This window comes from Opisthorchis viverrini, assembly GCF_000715545.1.
Source record: "Opisthorchis viverrini unplaced genomic scaffold opera_v5_1, whole genome shotgun sequence".
Lineage (NCBI taxonomy): Eukaryota > Metazoa > Platyhelminthes > Trematoda > Opisthorchiida > Opisthorchiidae > Opisthorchis > Opisthorchis viverrini.
Genome location: NW_008751657.1, coordinates 8,966,401 through 8,987,185, shown reverse-complemented (window position 1 = coordinate 8,987,185; position 20,785 = coordinate 8,966,401). Strand labels below are relative to the sequence as shown.

General features: G+C 42.7%; 1 protein-coding gene across 1 annotated transcript; it reads right to left on the bottom strand.

Moving 5' to 3' along the window:
* Positions 1-74: 74 nt before the first annotated feature.
* T265_00156 (hypothetical protein) lies at positions 75-16,847 on the bottom strand (the record flags this gene model as incomplete). The annotated part of the gene is made up of 8 exons (XM_009163813.1): positions 75-356; positions 1,519-1,563; positions 4,254-4,435; positions 7,217-7,352; positions 8,805-8,949; positions 10,912-10,986; positions 16,423-16,629; positions 16,675-16,847. The coding sequence occupies 8 exons, from the start codon at positions 16,845-16,847 to the stop codon at positions 306-308; spliced, it is 1,014 nt and encodes a 337-aa protein (XP_009162077.1).
* Positions 16,848-20,785: the final 3,938 nt, after the last annotated feature.

The following is a 20,785-nucleotide window of genomic DNA, read 5'->3' as shown; positions in this document are numbered from 1 at the left end:
ATGTTTGTTTAAAACAAGGATGTTTTTGCCCGGTTTTGTTCTTTTATAATCCCCTGTTTCTATCTCTTCCTTCAGGTTTTTGTAACAATTGTGGCCTACATGGACATATGCTGGATTTGAAAAAGATTGATTCTACAAGGCTATGTGCAAGAAATTCTTTTACATGCAATTCAAGAAATTTTTGGACTATTGAAAGAAAAATGGACACCAAAGCAAGACAAGTGAAACCAATTCATGTAAACTGGACACTGAAAATGCTGTCCAAGTAAATCGTACGAATAAATAATACAGCTTCCATCGGGACTTCATTTGCGTACAACGGAGCGCTTGAACTTCTCGACAAGCTGGCAGAAATTCTGCAAACCAAGTGAAACGTACAGTTTGAATAATTTCATTTAGGAACACGAAGTGGATAGAATTGTTATAAATTAAAATAAATACAGGCTGGCATTCAAACCAGCTACAGTTATGAGATGTCAATGAACTGCAGACGTGCTACAGCCTTTGTCATTGTTTGAGGTTCTAAACCACAGCTCGCACCGTGTTCTGCTACGCACAACCCTCAAGACACAGCTATATCTTTCGGGCGTTAGAAATAGTGCTTGTTAGCAGACGTGTTGCGGACCATAACGGTTTGTCGCTCGATCCCAATATTACCATTTCCACCTAAAATAATATATTTGCAACTTTACTTTAATCACTCCCGGAGAATAAGGTTTAACATTTTGACGCAAGCCACGGATAAGTGTGGTACGAAAATGCCCGTATTGATTCTAACCTGATATCATGATAATTTTCGCATACATTTTCATACCCCACCCATTTACTTTTGATTTCCATCTGATTTGTTCCTGCGTGCTACCCAACACATTGTGGTAAAAGTATACTGTCATGTCTGTATGTGTGTTGCTGCCGTACTTATCCATGGGTATTCGTGCAATGCCTGCCGGGCCTGCTGTCATTTGTCCTGCTATGGTATCTGTGTCATCACACAGCCAGTCAGATCCCGAAAATGACTTCGGAAAGAATGAACGCAACGCACGCTACCGTATAAACATTCCACCCAACCTTTTCTAGTCTGTAGACTCTACACTGACACTGCACAGTGTTGGTCAGAGGCAGACCTGTACTCTTGTTGAGGCCACGAACGTAAACAAGTAAGGTTTGTTGTATAACTTAGCTCATTTTGCTTAAACAGTACCGTATACTTTCGGGCCCAACTCTTCCTCCTGATAATCGAGATCTTCAAACCTACGCGTGACTAAATTTTCATACTGGAAACATCTAGAGACTGAGTCTCGAAGAGGAAAACAAGTTTATCCAAATTAAACAGTTAAAAAGGGTTTCTCAACTATAATTAGGACACTGCAGATTTGGACACGCATTTGATATATACACAGTTGAATAGGAGCTAAGATCGGGGACTACTACTGCGCTTCAAAAGCTGATGAGTATAGATGGCTGAATCAGGTAAGAGCAAAATTATAGGAGACGGATTAATTCGGGGACAAAACGCACCAGATTTTCCAAAGATTTTGCGATATCCCATGCTGTGTGATTCTTCTGCAAAGAATTAACAATTAATACAAATTACTTAGTTCCAATGTACTACTATTGATCAGCCGTAATTTGTGAAGATATGGGAAGTAAATTCGTTTAGTGTCTCGTCGACTGGACGAATAAAGCACAAAGAAATAATACTAGGGGTGAAAATTTGTATGCTGTCGTATCGCGCGCAAAATGCTCAAAAAGGCCACAATAGGGTCAAACGACAAAGAAGCTCGTTGGGGGGTATTCTAGGGCCACGTGTGCCACGTAGGCTTGTTCACAGCATGTCAAGCACTTCGGTGATATCCTGGAACAGCCACAATGTTTCGGTTCAAGCCAGGGACAGGCACATAATAGCAAAGTATTGTGAACACACAGGAGCTTCGCCAACACTCACAATGCAAAGCAGTTGAAAAGGCTTCATAGTGAGCTGCGCAGGACAAGCAAACATCGATATCGAACCGTAGGCTTGTACACAAAAAACATGGTAAAAACAAATGTATTCTATGCAGCACTGTTTTAGACCATGCCAATCAACGGACGATCATTTACGAGAAGATATTTGTTACTGAACTTGAGGTGCAGGACAACTGGCCCGAACGAAAAAAAATACTGTAATAATATCCCTTGTTGGTGGTAGGAAGACGCAAGTTCATCCCGTAATCATTCTGGGCATTTTCACAGAACAAGGCTAGAACGAAGGAGTTGCTGACGACAGTGAAGTCCTGAAGTCTCATGGAAAAAGCTTCCGCAGAATCAGCCAAGTCACATTTCTCTGGTTTTTGTCTAAGTGGCAGAAATTATACTGTTAACGGTCAATGTTCTGCGGCAGAAAGCCGGGTAGCTTACTGACAGGGCTGAGAAACGTCATTTTTCAGGCCAGCAGTAGGTGAACGCACAAATTTAAACGGTGGCTTAATATCACATCAGGACTCTCTGGTGCTGGGCCTGTAGGAGATCCTAGCACACGTCTCCAGCCATTTGTGAAAGGGATGAACCAGCAGGCATATTCAATCCCAAATAAGCTGGCCTGTTTCTCCGTGCACAGAATATGTGACAGACTCGATGGGACACGAAAGAAAACATCACCAAGTTGCCGTGTTGAAACGAAGCCAGGAAAGAGTTAGCACTCCCTCACCCAAGCAAGTAAATACAGGAAACCGAGGTGTGCAGCATAAAGTCAGTAGGAGTGCAAGGAACTGGACCAGTTTTTTAGCTCAATGACGAAGGAACCGAAACTAATGGTAATGTGAGATTCAGTAATTTTGAATAGAGATTTCTTCTCTTCAGGAAAGCGTGGGTTGATAAATGCATTAGTGTTTTAATGCTCCACAGTGAGATAGCTTGGGAATAAGACATCGCTCTTTAATTGCTTCTATACGGATTCACCGACACACACAAGCTGTGTTTTTGAGACAACAGTTGTCGAAAACCCGAAGACGCCCCAGTTCTGCTGTCCGAACAGGCCAGGCCCCACAGCCATACAAGAAAACAACCACTACTGTAGCCTGACACACACGTCCCTTGAGATTCACGAATATGCCGCAAACGCGATCCTCATCTGTCGAACTACAATCGGAAATTGTACAACCCCTACAAACTCCACAACTTCCTGTGCCTCCTCCTGGCTTGTAAGTGGCGTGTTAGCTTACTGCATGTCCACGAGTATGACCTTACACGTTGTGGGTGCACAGCGTATGCCAAAGAATGGGATGACTTTGTCAGCTCATCCAAAAACACCTGAGCCTTCTCCTTGAAGACAAGGATAATTTCGTCTGCACACTGCCAATCGACGAGCTTTTCGTCAACAGCCATTTAAACACTAGGATTTTGAAGATTTCCGGCATTCGTTTCACTATCTCTTGGATCACGAAACTAAATGGAAGTAGAGAGAGTGGGTCGCCCCGTGGCTTCAAATTTGTGCATGAAACCTTTTAGGGAGCTCTCCAACTATTCGCTAACAGTTAGACTATCTGCATAAGTCAACAGTTTATTGTCAGTTTTGTGCAAAATTTTTTAATGTGGCTAACCCACAATTCAACAGTGACAGCTTAAAAGTAAAAATGCATGGTTGAGGGATGAAACAACGCTCATCATTACCATCAGCTGTAGCGACGACGTACTTACCATACAATAATGGTTTCTCTGCGTTTCATCGGTAGGTAAACTAAACTCCGCACCGTCACCTTACAGCCCCAGGTAAGCTTCAGTTAGCACTAGATTATGAAGACAAAAGTTGATCCATAGGACTGCTTTGCTAGACGCGCAAAAGAAAATATGCTCCTTTCTTACGACGCTTTCAAATTAATCTGACCTTTGACAGAGGCGCAGCTTAATTTCGTTTAGCTTTCCTGCTTATGGCGATCCTCAACTGGGAACCTACGCAGATGAATACTGTGGGACGACTCTCAACTGGTGAGCCCAAATGTATAGTTAAACAATAGCGAACTGTTTGAAGTTTTCCCCCGACCTTGCGAGTAGTATTCCAATACTACTGTCTTCTTTGAAGGACTTTAGAATGGCTGCTTTTAAGGGGATCTAAGGTCCGAATACCTGGATATTTTAGGTAATGTGTAAATGACCGCTTATTCTTTGAGAATGGTAATGTTTTGTTCTCGTATTACTAAGCGGCCTTCTCATATGAATTGTAGCCGTAGATGAGTGAGCTGAAGAATTCCCCCATTCTACGATGCAAGCACACTCACCTTGTTACGAATGTCCGGATCGGCTCCACAGGACAAAAGCAGCTTCGCCAAATCGGTGTGGTTTCGATGAAATGCGCAATGAATTAGTGCAGTTTGACCGTATTTGTCCCTGTGGTTCACATCTGCTCCACAATCTATCAAGGCTGAGCCCACTCGAGGATTTCCGTTATTAGCGAGACAAGCTGGCAGAAAAAAAGATTGTTGGTGTCATTCAACAGCCCTTCATGGATCTAAAAGGAACTTTGGTAGAAATTCAAATCTTCGTTTGGTTGTTATTTGAAGTATGTCCTAAAACACCAAACAGCGTTATATTATGGCCTGCAGGCTAACGTATGAATCATCGTAATGGTGGGCCAATATCCACCACCAAATGCCTATCTGTCATCTCAGGATTTCGGATGGACTCGATCCTGCTATCAAAAGTTTACACCACTGATTACAAGACCACACAAGCCTGCATCAGCTATGAGAAGCTATTCTATAAAAAAAGCCGAGCAGAATTGTACAGCTATTTCATTCTCATTAGAGATAACCAGCAGTACGCATCCCAGAAATCTTCAGAGTTTTGAATCCACAACTAGACATCAGTTGTAGTGTCATGGCCAACTGATCAAATTTTTTGCAAATGACGAGCCAATGTCAGTAGAATGGGTCATTCAGTGATTCACAGGGCTCGAGTTGCCTTCAGAAAAATGTAGATTTACCGAGATGGTCTACGTTGTCCAACAGCTAACCACAAAAGTTCATTTCCCGTCATAGCAAACCAAACTTCACACCCAATGAAATCATGGCACCTAAAAGGATGAAGGTCACAATGTACGAGGACAATCATATCTGGGAAAACACCAAACAGGAACTCCAGTCCCTTAGGAACCACAAATATCGAGCTACTAAACCGTTTCTTGTCTCGCCAACCCTAAACGTTCTCTTTCAAACTGGGTTCCAGTGATAATTCAATCTCATCTGTTGGTTCACATAAGGTTGCAGCGATAACTATCTTTCTTAAAAGTTTTCAGAAAGTAGTACAAAATACTTGAGATCGCGTAGCACTGCTGGTCAGAACCGCCAACGGCCAGATAGACCTGAATGTAATCGGCTGCAAAACATAACTCTAAGACAGCCAATCTGCTTGAGACTGTTAGTGTTTTCCCCAAACTTTGCGTAATGGAAAACGGAAACTGCCGGTCTTCTGTGAAGTCAGTATGATAAGTGTAAAGCAACGAAACAAATCAGGTGGATCCAGGGCTTCAAACGCGCGTCTGTTTTATAGCTGATTTACATTTATGTTGTGGTGTAAGCAAGCCACTAATTAGAATGTATAAAAGAAACCAAGGATTGTTTTCTTCACTAGACAGATGCGTTTCTTGTACAGCTGAACCTCACTTATTAGTGCCACAAGCTACTTATATGTCTTGAATTGCTACGGAAATTGCTTGTCCAGGATGCCTTTAAGATTGTCTGCTGTTAACTGGGCGCTTTTAATTTCGTCGAGATCTATGCGGGTGCATTAGTTTCAAAGCCCGATTTAAGATTAGTCACCTAATTTTTAGGATAATTTTATTCCTAAACGAGGTTAAGTTATGCCAGTTAATCATAACAAAGGGATCCATTAATTACGTCTTTCTATATTATACCAGCGTCAGCGAAATTAGTTTGGAACAGTGCTGTTCTGCATTGTTATCTAAAAAATTTATCGCAGTTGCAATAGTCCTGGCTTATCATCATCAACAGCAGTGTTCGTCATCGATTTTTCACTGTTCTGCAACCATAATTTGGTCAAAAGTTTTATTATAGAGAAAAGAATATAAGTGGATGGTGAAGTGATTTAGTGCTAGTCTACCACAGTCATTCAGAAATGCTGGCACCTCTAGACGCTCATTCAAACATTCTGGACAGGAACGGACAACAATAAAGCCACTAAAATAGATGAGCAGCCATATCTTGCAGCCATATCTTGCATTCACAAGGTTGATCAAGCGGACATCGTCCTGAAAGGCAACTGCACCGGAGTTTTCGCAGTCAATTTCATTTCCATTGTCCAGATCAAATATTCACCACAACTCTACTTGCGAGGCTGAATCTGGTATGGAAGACAATACTCTTTCCGGTAGACGGAATTTCGGCATGCTCAATACATGACCAGACGAACACAGCATTGCGTACTCAACACACTCCTCGATTGAAGACACTGTTGCACAATCGAACACTAATTTTCCAATCGCCTAGTTTAGGACTTCGAGACGCCAGTCTATAAGAGCTATGGTTCTGGCGCAACGGGTGTCGGAGACCAGCGGAGGCTAAGCCTCATAGCCATGCAACGAAACAGCCCATACTATAGCCTGGTACACACGTTTCCTGAGATTCATGGATATCCTACTTGCAGCTATAGGCGTCTCAAATTATTTATTGCCACCCGCGCTTTGGAGATTCGTGCGTCTACTTCCTCTGTCACACTTCAGTTGAACCTTATAAAGTTTCCGAAATTTCTGTGTACAAATGACCAGTGCATCACATACGGAACTGTGCCTTTGATAGTGTGCTAGGAACCACAAATTATTTTATTTCACAAATAAAACTCAAAATAGCGAATCTACACTCATCTGCAAACTAATTTGTTTATTTCGAGAGATCACCTGGAAACCCAGCTGAATCTCTCGTTTATGAGGTTTTCAGGCAACTGAATGTGCTGCACCAGGCCGCCTCATGTTTCAATCGCTATGAGAACATCATAAACGAGAGATTCAGTTGGGTTCCAGGTGAGTCTCTCGAAAGAACCAAATTAGTTTGCAGATGAGTGTATATTCGCTAATTTCGTGCAATTTGGTTTCAAGTAGAACATAAGGTTGACGAAAGTCCGGGGACTGCGCCTACCTGATGAGCCCCAAAAAGGGCGAAACCGGTCGTGGGCTGTCGATGGATTTTCAGCAACCTTATGAGTAGTACGTTACAAAAACTCAAAATACCTAGCCGAATCAGCGGCGTCCATTGGTTATCCCGATCTTCTAGGTTGATATGTGCGCCCCATTTGTGCAGTAGACGAATCATGTTTCCGTTCTCGCCATCAACTGCGTAGAAAACCGCGTGCATTCCATTGATATCCTACAGATAAATGGTAAAGTGTGAGGAAGTCACGGGGTTAGATTCTGTAAGGGAAGTGAGATATCCAGATTTCGGAACAAACAAAGTGCACTGAATGCAGCCAATTTCTGTGCTGTTAGTATTCAGTACAAATATATCTGAGAGCTTTCTCCCAGTTGTCGATAAAGAAAAGAAGTTGTACACAGAAGAAAGCATAGCCAACTACGGAGATGTTGCCTTCTTTTGCACAGTTTTTCTATGTTTTGGAGGCCAGTGTTTACCCTGCATTTCTGTGCCACATTCACTCCTTCTTCATAAATAGCTAAAGCTTTTTAATGACCATGAATTGGTCAAGTAAACTGTAGTGCGTAAGATGGAAAACAAATTTCTATTTGTCAACGCCTGCTACAAAACGATATCAGCCATTAACTGGTCAGTCTGCAAAAACGGTGTGAGGGTGAAGTTACATGTAGATAATTTCTGACATGACCTGATATTTATGACAAGATTTATCAGAATCGACAGAAAGTATACCGGTACAGACTTAGAAAAGCAAACATCAAGTGATTAAATGTTCTGTATGATCTCAGTTCCTGGTCCCTTAAAGTTTTGAAGTGATATCAAAATGTTACAGCCATCATAGAGGCATTTGCACACACTAACACAAAGGTACGTTTGTATGCAGTTAATGTTTGCATGACTATGTTTTACGCCTTAAACATCCTTTACTCTTATGGCACACAATTTTTCCATTACGACTCGAAATCTCCACCAGTGTATTGATTCGACAACTCATTACCGTAAATTATTTTGACACTTTTTCAGAAACCATAGAGAAATTTACACAAGAAATGCATTGTCTAGCCAACTACTAACCGACCGACCAACTGATCATAGATCGTCACTAAGGACCGAATAATTATCAGGTTGCCATTTGGAAATTTAACATAATGTTGGCGTAAATAATGTGGTCGGATCTTGGATAGCTCAGGCACTCGAGGCTGGCGGCAATGGCTGAATTTTAAACAGGTTTCTTCGAATACTATTTCTTACAATAAGTGGGTGGTTAAAGAGACAAACAAGATGTTATTGCTTCTGTTCAGACTTCGCCCACATGGAGGCGGATCTGTGAATCCAATCAGTTGAGAATTTTATTGGGTTGATAGTGATAGACTGGTTTACTGCCGACAGACTGGCGCTACAAATGAACTGAAGCTATACTTAGCGTTGCATACACCTCTCGGAACTCTTTTTCTTTATAATTAATTTGAGGAGGAATAACAAACCGCCCTTCATTTTGCGTATTTGGAAAGTGAAGTAACTGTAGAAGTAGGTTGGCCGAGCGGTTTTAGCTGTATCCAAAGTATGTCATTAACCATGCTATTGGCAACAAGTTAGTAACTTGGCTATACACTTAACGACACATCGAAAAAGTTGAACTCGGGAGACAGCAGAAATGCGTGAGAGACTCACCTGCAAATTCGGGTCAGCACCATTTTGCAGCAAGCATTCAGCTATTTCAATAAAGCCTTTGTTAGCCGCAATCATCAGGGCTGTTTTACCGAGTTTGTTTGTCGTGTTCACTTTGGCACCGTATTTGATAAGAACGGTCACAAAACTGAAACCGAAAAATTGCACCGACAGGGCTGAGGCACAATCGCTTAGTGTCTATGCACCGCATGGAGAACACCTGGCTTCCTATTTCAGCACCAAGTATTTGGGTGAAAAAATCAGTTTATATATTTATATTTATATTTATATTTTTCCAGTTAAAATAGCGGAATTAGGTAGTGGATGGAGCTAATTCGAAGAGCCAAAGGCTAATAGGGTTTTATGCAGATAAGGAATCATTCACAAACAAAAATGGCTTCAGCTGGAGGTTCCAGCAGATGTCATCAGAGCCCCTTGTTTATATTGTTCTTCGACTGAATGTGTTAAACAAAGAACGCCTCATATTGTGGCGGTATTCAAGAGTTGTTCCTTTTTCCGAAGCATGCAGTGCACATCCAGACAGTTCATTTTTTCATCGATGGTGACTTAAGTAGACCACCCCAAGACCGGAGTGATTTACTTGACTTGATTAATGAGTTCTGTTCAGTGCTTGTACAGAACTCTTCCAATAATAAATCGAGCATGAATAGATTTATATTTTCATACTGGCTTGCCCGTTGTCGTCTAGGTTCGTGGATGGTTCATCAGTCGGTTAGCCATGATACAGCTAATTCATCAGTCGGTTGTTGTATTACCGTTACCCTGCTTTGGATAATAAATTGCAGAAGTTTTTACACTAATCTCCATTGGATTGAAGAACATCCTGTACATCGTTACATCGTTACGTCCATTGGATAATAAGACATCTGTACGGACCAAGACAGGGAAAAAGCGCGAGGGATTCACGTGGGGTAGTGTGCACTGAGGGTATGAATCCACTGGTTCATCTCGGTATGTTGCAGAACCGCCTTTGGTTTGATCTCGAGTCACTTTGGAAATCGTATCCAGACTACTTTTGTTTCCTGACGAAACATCTTGTTATTGATACCCAGACATGCTCTTGTGATTTGCAGTGTTACTGATTTGAATATGCTGCAAAACACAGCTGTCGAAACTCAGCTGGGCACCAATGAGAAATTATCTTAAACTAGTATTGGATAGTAGTTTAGTGTGACATGACGAAACAGCCGACCTTTAAGGGGTGTTGCTAGGACTATTGCCATGTTGATTAGAGCCCTGGTTGCCCGTCTAGCGCTTGAGGTTGTTTCTATGATTGCAGTCGGATGAATTGAAATGTGCTGTTTTGAGTAAATTTTGATGGTTGTTACTGCTGAAATAGCCGCACTAAGGCTGAGTAGGCTGAAGTGTCGCGTGCGTGTTCTGAAACTTACGGTCGAGGAGTTTCAGTCCTTGCACTAGGACAGACATAACCTACTAGAACGCCCAGTCTTGGGCTTCTTCATTTCAATACATTACTTAATTTCACCTGTTCCTTGCCCCGTTTTTATAAGTTCGTCGTGTATTTAAAGTTCCCGTTAATCTCGCAATCACTAGCATTGTCCCCCCAACATTATGACCACGTTCAGAGTGACCGAAATCGTTTAGGTTTTTCGACCTCATTCTAGAAAAAGGATAATGGAGTACCTCCTGGAGGTCACAGAGTTCCGTAAGACTGTGAATTGACTGCTACGATCACAAGGTAAACGTGTAGAAGGGAATCTTTGCTTTAATTTTCCGATAATATGATATACCGAACTATTGTGGACATATATTCATGCTAGGATATCTATGTCCACGTCCACGGGGGCCTAATGGAAGATCATTTTACGATATTGAATCTAATCAGGCTTGAATGTTCGATAGTTTCTTGAGTTCGTCCATCAAGCTGTACCTTTGTCATCGTATGACACGCTCCTATAATATGGTCTGTTTAATTTAAATCTTCTGGGTGACCCTTCCTTACCGTTACAATTATTTGCATGTCTTTCAATTCTAGTGTGTTGGAATTGTTCTTAAGTGTACAACAAGCCTTTCTTGGAAGAACCTATTAGAAAATTACGCTGATGAAACGACAATATTGTTCACTTACTTCCGTAGGTTTCTGTTTGCAACAGCCATGAGAGGAGTGAAATCAAATTGATCCGCGACTTCAAGGTCTACCTGCCTGGAATATAGCAGAAACAATGGCGCAGTGGAAAGGAAGGAATTAATATGCATTGTCAATGGAAACTTTGGTTCCGTTTGAAAGTGAGTGAGAACATTAGGAATAGACAGACAGTTATGCTGTATTGTTGATGTTCAATGCATAACACAAGTTGACATCACTGTTTTTCATCCCTGATCCACTGACCCGTACACTTCTCAGGTTTACAAAACCAGAAGCGAACGACATATATGAGAAAATAAAGCTAAAGAGGGCCATCGAGCGAAGGTGTGAAAACTGTTTACGTCGCGTTTGGTTGGTAGTCAGCGGCCTGGAAAATTTCAGTACATGCGCGAACGCCTTCCGAGTGAACAAACTTGAGATGTCTAAACGAACCACAATTGAGTCGGTTGCCGCCAGACAATGATGTTGAACGGATCTTGGTAGATGAACAGGCTCTCGGTTCAGTCGACCGACTCGAGTCAACCAGAGGAGTGGGCGCTATGCCATCCGGCTTTCAGCCAAAGGGGATTATGCTCATTTACCCTTTTAAATGGTTGCATTGTCATGCGCCCTATTCGAAACAACAGGTGAAATATCATTTTCCACTTTTCCTACTTAGCATCACGTTATTAGTGTGTATCGTCCCCTTTCCGTTTTATTAGCCATTGATCTACGTTAACCAAAAGATAGGAAATCTTCCTGTTTGTCTTTCATTGTTTTCACTCGGAAGCCTTTCAGTTTAAACACTGTGTAGTTGTATAATCATAACGCCAGATTGTCGGCAATACAGTTCCTTCCATAGAGTAAAGAGGGTGATTTTAGGGGTATGATTTGAGTACAGGAAACACCTACATAGTGAAATTTGACTAAACAGAACACGATGTCCACTCTACGTATTTTGTTTCATTCTTGGTTGCTAGCCTCAAGATTTATTCACCTTCAAAACTGTAACGTAAGCTTCAGTGTTCCTAACCTATTTTTATCCACAGCTGAACTAAACTCATATGCCTCTGTACTCCGATATCAAGGTCTGGGTCAAGTAGGCTTCTGCATACAGCTTCACTCCGACGAACCGTAGGTGTCGTGTTACCAATTGCCACCGGGTGACTTGCATAAACCTTAACTGATACAACTGAATCGTAGACCCCGCTCTTCACTTATCGTGCCACTGTTTTCACTGCTGAAGAATCACTTTGGTAATTTACTTGGTCGACAGGAGAGTGGACCCTATAGCGGGGCGACGGTATGCATATCCCAGCAACCCACTAAGCTATACTGGGGGGTATACCTGTCCGTCATACCAGATTGGTCAGTGAATAGAGGTCTGACAAACAGTCTCTTGCACCCCAGGTTGAGGACTAGAGGAAGCATAGAAACACTTTCCCCTAGGTCATTGCGGTGATCATGTCAACCGCCGCTGCCCTGCGGTCAGGCTTTTGAACCAGGGGCTTCGGTTGAGGATCCCAATCCTCCTCTCGTCTAGCTTGGGTGCTGTGGCAATATTTCAACCTACATGCAAGCACTAAGTATGCAACCGAACGCAAATTCTTGATAAATTGGCCGTCTGTGGTAATGTTAACCAGGTTGTCTTATTTGCTGCATACAACAGACCGATAAGCTAAAAAAAACTACGCAACCGCTGATGCCTCATATTTTTCTTCACGTCCCGATCGATAGTTATTCTTCCATAGAGCTCAGATGTAGTCATGTCAGTCGCATACCCATCACTAGTTGCACATCACACCACATCAGGAGTTCCACTTTCATCAATCTAAACCCGTTCCTCCTTTTTATTGCAGTCTTTAATATTCATTTCAGGCAAACTGGTCCACGAGCTATATGAGCTTACACTCTTGATAACTTATTACTAGACTGTTGATGCACTTCCGAAATCCGAATGCCAAACCAGAGCAGAGTAAATGAGCTTAGGACACCGTTATCTGGATGCCATCGACTAAGATCTTCACGCGGTTCTGTAGCGGCAGCGGCTGTCTGCACTGGTGTTGTAGTAGTCCCCAGGTCTCAAGCTGAGGCTTCTTTTGGTTGATCGGATGCCTGTAAATGGTTGACTACATGCCGTTGGTCTACTTCGGTGGATAATGGCACCGGAGGAAATACAAACCACCTCCTGTTAACATTTTTGCCTGTGAACAGACGACCTACAACTCTGATTCTTTAAAAGGCACTTTTAGCAGCAAGTAGTACCGTTTCGTTGGTGACGATCTTACTTTGTCCTGAAGACGTTATGATGACGATGATGATGAGGATGATAATGATGATGATGATGATGATGATGATGATGATGAACGTCTTTTACAAGCTGACGCTGATCACTAATCGTCCCTCAGTGGTGGTGGACTCAGGCACAGCGGACACTGTGATACCAGGTGCTCCCCCACTACTGCGCAATCCTGGGACAAAATCGACCAATTAGCCATTAGCTGCATATGGTCTGACTCAATGGTCGACTACTGGTTCTGCTGAAATATCTAGGTTGATTGGACTATGCTGTCACCGATTTAGGTCTTCATGGTAAACCTAAGGACCATACTTCCCACTTAGGAACCGAAAACCTTCTGAGTCAAGTATTTAGCAGACACACCAAAGCTCAATATGCGGTCCCACTACTGCGCAATCCTGGGACAAAATCGACCAATTAGCCATTAGCTGCATATGGTCTGACTCAATGGTCGACTACTGGTTCTGCTGAAATATCTAGGTTGATTGGACTATGCTGTCACCGATTTAGGTCTTCATGGTAAACCTAAGGACCATACTTCCCACTTAGGAACCGAAAACCTTCTGAGTCAAGTATTTAGCAGACACACCAAAGCTCAATATGCGGTGCAGGTCGGTCTTCTACTAACTAAAAGGAGATAAAAACCGCTGAAAACTTGACCTGTAGTAAAAGTGTAAAGACGAACTACTGGATCCGAGGAAGGTTGTCATCACTTTTTGATACGAGATCTTACATACTAGACGACTGTGTAATTCGGTGCGTTGAGTTTCAACTAAAACAAGCTGTTAATAGGAGAAGCGCTGAAGGCTAGTCTGGCGAAGATTGCACGAAAACTGCCCAAGGTGACCAAAACAGGATCCAAGAGACAGCCTGTTAGTGATTCAATCAAAGATCTCATCGAAAAGTAAGGTCTAGATCCTTGGGCGGAATATCTTCAAAACCCTTCCATTTGACTCTCCGCTTATATACCTGAATCATTCACTCGACTCTCTCACCTCCACTCACGGTCTGTGAGCTGAGGCCGCCCCTCAGTTGCTGAAGTACCAATATACCTTTGTGCTGTAAAGTACCAAAACAGATAAACTTCTATCAGTACTACTTCAAAATGGTGGTGCATCTTTGTGTTTCAGACGACTAGAGCCATTCGAGCATCATAACGCTAGCCAAACGGAGGCATCTTGGAGGCATCATCCTACCGACAGCAATAACGCGATTACTGGTTTCAGTAATAGTGCGAAGCCTAAATTCGACAAAATTCAAGCCCGAGAACAGCAGGCAAGGTTATGCTCAGGTAAGTGCTGCATTGATTGCATCTTGACTTCGAGGGTGTCTTCCGATTTACCTACAATTATAAACACACATTATGCTTATTAATGCCACACTTCTAGTTGCGTAAGAGTTTACAACGAGCCGTCCAGAAGTCTTCCTACAAATAAAAGGATCTGTCGAGAACTCCCTCTTTTTCCTCTTCTGTTCATTTCTGCCATTGATTTTTTAATCACGGAGTGCACATTTTAAAGGCTGCATTCTCCCAATACTTGCGGTCATCAAGATGCGAAACATACTTGCAAACTTGTGTCACTTGTGGCCTCAGAAGCGAATCTCAGTGAAGCTGAAGAGTCTTGTGCCACTCAAAAGCAGTCCTACTCTAAAGTTTTAAAATGCATATTCTCTGATCCCCGCAGGTTAAATGGAGTTAATCTTTTGATCATCGATGTCTTTGTAGGCTCACAATGTATTGCTGCGTAGGTGAGTAGTGAGAGGTGAGTCAGTATCACTGGAGCAACCGCAAAATCTCGTAGGGTTCAGCTGGTTGGGATACATAGTTCAGATGCCCAAACACCATCTAGCAAAGAAGCATTATTTTCCGGTCCACACTTACAATTGCGAATGGCTCGCGGGCAACAGGCTGTGACATAGTAACACGAAATGGAAGCGCCTGCCTTCAGACTGAGCGCTGTGGGGTCTTCGTGGCATCCTGGTGGGGGGCGAAGCGACTTTTCCCGCGCGTGTTTCGAAAGCCTATAGAACGTGGCACGTGAGTGGTCCAAGTATCGAACATGTTGTGATCTTCTAGGCGGGTTACCAGCAAAAATGTCATTATGTGACGGGATTGTGTCGGGTGAGGATCGCAGAGGACATTGGACCAATCTCGTTGACAGTGTCATATTTCGATGTGATACTCACAGGAGTTCATCTCATCGCTGTTCCAAGGAATAGACAAGCTTATCGCCATGTGGGATATAAAATAAAAAGTTCAGTCAAAACACAGTCTAGTGACATAAGAATAGTCCGACGTTTTGGTTGCGGTGGGATACTCGTTTTGTAAAAATCACTGACATCAACACCAGATGACAACAATGGTGCATCAGTGCCGTGCCAGCATGGCCATGTGTATGAATAAAGCCTTATAATGGATAATTGGAAATGGAGAGGGCCCAAGGCAGGTATACCACAAACATCTGAGGTGCCTATACCACCAACAATCAGTCAGACAATCTGGATAGAAGATGGCGGCATGAACTTCATATCTTTCAGTGTCTAGTTAAGCACAGAGATGGTCACGTGGACGCCAACCTGGAAGGCGAACAGCTCCAATGAAACAATTTTTTCAAAACCCTTCCTTCTGTCTGCCATGTCATATTCTGTCCTCCTTTAGGTTTTTCCCACTCCGGATAAGGCATGGTGAAAGACCGCATTTCAACATCTCTCAGCATTAACTTCGCCGTTCTGCGCTCGCATCTCGCGAACACTTGTTATTGTAGCTAACTACTTATCATCTACGACAGTTATGTAGCGCGTGTAATGGATGTCAGTCAGCTCATTCCAGTAGCTTGTCAAAGGGAGAATCGAAATCCACACTCTCTAGTGAAGGTGGGTGCATACTGACTTACATAGTGTCACTGAGTTTGGACCTTATGGAATGTTTCAGTTGGGCACAGTGAGAAAGCGCATACTAACCCTACTGGGCCGATCGATTGTAACACGCGATGGACAAGCTAGTATATGCTTCAAAATATGTGCTTTGAAATTTTTTCCGAAATGATGACTTCACCGACCCTCTTTGAGTGAATATGTTCCTATACATGAATGCACTTTCAGTTCACTTTTCTGTGAATACTGATGGCAAAATGCTTGTGTAAATTTCTTCATGATAATGTACTTACAAGTGTTAATGCTTAACATCTATAAGACGATTTACTGTGGTGACCCACCCGACACTCAAGATCGAGCGTAGCTGATCCATGTCTTCGAATTTTATGGCTTTATGAAGATCTGATCCAGTGTTTGGTTCAGGGGGCATTTCTATTGGTTGTTCCTCTCCATAAGGCCCGAATTTATCCCCCATGTTAAGGCGTAGACGGACCATGTACTCCATACCAGGCTCCATTTTTGAGTAAACACACTGATCACTCCGTCCACTGAAGAAGATTGAAGCGCAATAAACTTTCACAAACATAACTCACAGGTAGATAACTTCCCAATTTGAGTGGTCTGTCTTACGAATAGACACCTCAACAGCACATTTGAGCCCCAACATCTCTAGTTCTTCCAGACTATCAAACCATTCCACTTTTAATGTGTGAAAATCCGGCGTTGTTATCATGGCGAACGGAGCAGTGATTCGGGATAGATCCATATCGTTTAATCAGTTTTTATTCGGCTGGTGTGAGAGTCGAATTTGATCAACCTGCAGCCTGTTTAGGGATATTTATCACAATTCAGAAACTTTGGCATTGTGGGAAGCAAATGTAGAAGGAATATTGTTTGTGGGCCCAAGATTCAAATGAACTATTGATTTTTGAATCTGTATAGCGCGCCATCTGTTGGTCACCTGACGTGCCAGCAAACTCAGCGTTCCGGGACTTTGTTCATTCATATATATTTACGAGACAAAAAGACAAAAAAATTAATTCATCAAAAAAATTAATTCATTTTCTATTTATGGGCTTTGATAAAAGTTTGTGTATCTACCATGTGTTATCTGTAGACGGTTTGTGGCTGTCGCTGCTGCTGTTGGTGGTGATAATGGTACTTCGGAGAGGGATTGATGATGTTGAGTACAATGTAAACAGGTCCGGAATGGCCAGGATTTCTCAACCACACTTGGACCAATGACTGCTGCCCATTGAAGAAGCTACCTAGTATGGATATCATTCGCTTACACGCAACAAGCTCCACGTTTGAATGTAACTTGATTACCTCTAATATCATGGCTTAGTAGAGATAGACGAAATTTCAACACGCCCCAGAATGTTCCCAAGTTCAAGGATGACTAGATGCTCCTGTAGATATTTAAGCCCTCCTTTTGAACGAATAATTTCTAGTAAGGTGGTGGTAGTGGATCACTTGAATTTTCTCTGCTTTTCTGGTTACCTCCTTCCACCAGATTTCTTCTTGACTAATGAATCTGTTTGTTGGTGGTAAGCGAGTTGAACTCGCCAAATAAGAAAGCAGTCAGTGATTCACTTGAGCATCTGTGAATGCAACGATGATTTGTTAATCGACCAGCGTGTTGTAACACTGTCTAAACAAGGAAGGGTAATAGAAAGCCACGTTTGAGTTTCAGTTTATTAACGGCAGTTTCGGGTATTCACAATAAATACAAGTAAGATTCAAAGTAAATGGCAATCAAGGAAAATTTGCGGGTTACCGCGGCCCCTCGAATCTGTTGATTTACAAGGGCTGGGTTCAGTCACACCATGATTACCAAAATCCCGTGATGCTGGTACACTGGTTTGAGACGCACGATCAGAACCAAGTTTACATGACAGGCGGGTGTGAGAGCAAACAGACAAACCGACGCCAATCGCAACCTTGCAAAATGACATAGCATGCACACACAGCTAGCACGCCTGTGATCTCGGCGCCGCGTTTGACCGACGCAGATATATAAAGCGGATTGCGTCCCGAAAAAGCGACTTAGAATTTTTGTGGACCGACACCAGGTCATCAAGGGAAGAAAGAATATGATAACACCTATCCTGCTCGAGAGCATAGCTTGATCTATCTCTGCTGATTTAAATGTATGTACACAACATTTGCCAGTAGCGCGATAATTCTGCTTCGAGACAGACGGCGTATAAAGTGTATAAACTTATCTCGGCTTCGCTGATAGAGCTTGTTTACATCCTCCCACTCGTCACTGTCATTTGTCACTGAAGGGTTGTGACAGTTAATTTAGAATACGACATTTAAATATCCTACCTAGGGAAAAATTCACCGAATTCCGTACTAAGATTCCACCACTGTACCATCCGTTGAAAAATGCCACTTACGCAAGTGAACCATGTGTCTCGAAAGGTTCTGAAAACTTTAGATAAACTGATATTTTTCAGTTAAACCATCGAAATAATCCGGCATATCTCTTTCTGGAAGTACGTATGACTTCGCAGAATCTCGGCGAAAAGCTGTGCCTCGTTTTATGAAGAATTTTTGTATGCCCTTTCTTAATTCGCAATTTTTAGATTATGCCGGAGGTAAAAGTTCAGCCACAATATTCTGCAATATTCTGCTGGGTTCACAGAGTGCTTGGGTAAAATGGTCTAAATACTGTCTTTTTGGCATTGGTACCCTGACTGAGACCGGTATTATTACAAGTGTGTGACAGGAATATGTATGATTTCGTCATTTCGTTGGATCTTAACCTTTATAGCATTTGTCAACCAGTCTTATAAAACCATGGAACTATCGAACAGATTTCCGAAATGAACATTTGGTCTTTTAGCGGGGGGGGGGGGACTTTCCTTGCCGTTTAGATGTTTAAATCTACTACATATCACTGCTTACCAATCATTAAGTTTGTCCAATTTTTTGTCCACTGGGTGCTGTTGGGATACACAACAGCTTTATTGGTAGGCAAGATGAGCTTCTTCCTCGCAGATAAAGTGGTATAATGTTGTGAAAACCACCCGTTGCAATTTGTGTGTGCCTAATCTATTTTTCTGCAATAACTATCCGGGTACTAAACACACTGTTTTACGACGCCAAGTGCACTTTCAGGTCCGGATAGCATACCGACCCAAGAAACCGACAGGTTGTTGTTGTTCTGCCTGCTAAAGTGGGCGATTCGGTTGTAAAGGTTTCGTCACCAGTCGAGGTAGATAAGCTTTGCTTCGTATCTCAGCGGTGCACTGTACTAACTAAGCTGTCGGCATCCCGCAAACAGCAAAACATCCACAAATCAGAATGTTTAAAGGCTGCATTCCCTAGTTCGTCATGGGGTCACCAACTGACAACATGAACATTTAAGTGATAGGGAAATGGAACCGGCATGGTGAAAAAATTAAGAAGAAATTCACACATTCTGAATCGGCCTAAATTGAAGCGAAGGTCCGCGGCTTAACAGATTTCTTGTTCCAGTTGAATTGTGGCGTGAATTTACCTTGCTATCATCTGTCAAACGGTCCATGTGAAAACTGGTTCTAGCTCGCTCCCCCTTGTTATTTTGATTTCGGGTGTCTTATACAGGGGACCTGTTCCATCCAAAGTGATATTACTCTCATTCCTGCTGTGTTTTTTGTCAAAGTTCTTCATACTACAACTCTACAGTTAACCATTTTATGTATGTGCGGTCACTACAGAGAAACGGTGGATCATGCCCAAACCGTGTTCTTGCTGAACATAATGTCGTTATCGGACTACAAACGGAGGAACAAATCTACTTTGAGTCCCTTATTGTCGTGCAGCCAGAGAACTATCCCCGGCACGTTCGTCGTTGTTAGTCACAAACCATGTGTCAGCAATGCAGCGTTCACAGTTCTTATTTATTTCTCATAATATTTCGATATCGAAGTTTTCCGAAGTACATGGTTGGCGGTCGAACGTGAGTATAGATTTTGTGGATTCACCTCCGTCCTCCTGAATTGAGAGAAGTCAGATGGCTGTCAGCTGGTGCATTAGTGCAGTACCGTAAGACGAAGTGGTTAAGACTGAAAATGGTCCTTCCGAGAAATGAACCAGACAGTTACACCATCCATTCTGTATTAGAACCCGAAAAGACAAGGCAGGAACAATATGCGGCTGGATAAATGTCGATTCAACCTGAAGTTTCAATAAAGGCGCAAAATCTATGTCCCTTACAGTTCAAGGACAATCGCTGGAGATTGTGGAGAACTTTGCATACCTCGGTAGTTGTATTAGTTCTGACAGAAGTGTGTCTGATGAGGTCGGTGCAAGAATCACGAAAGCCCGAGCCATGTTTGCTAATTAGCGTCACTTGTGGCGTCAAAAAAGCATCTCACTGGGTCTTAAGGGTCGTGTATACCAGGCCACAGTAAGGGCTGTGTTGTTGTGTGGGTGCGATATTTAGCCTTTGCGGACAGATGGTGTGAGGCGTCTTCAGGTTTTCGACCACCGACGCCTCAGAAGCGTGGCTGGTTTTGGATGGCATCAGCTTGTTAGTAATGAGCTGATTAGAAAACGGGTATTTGGTTGTGCTGCAGGCACCTCAATCCGGGAAAACATCCAGCATCATCGACTGCGATGACTCGGTCATGTGCTACGCTTGCCAAAACACCGTCTACCGAGACGAGTGTTGTTCTCCGTGCCTCCTTCAGAATGGCACAAACCGCGAGG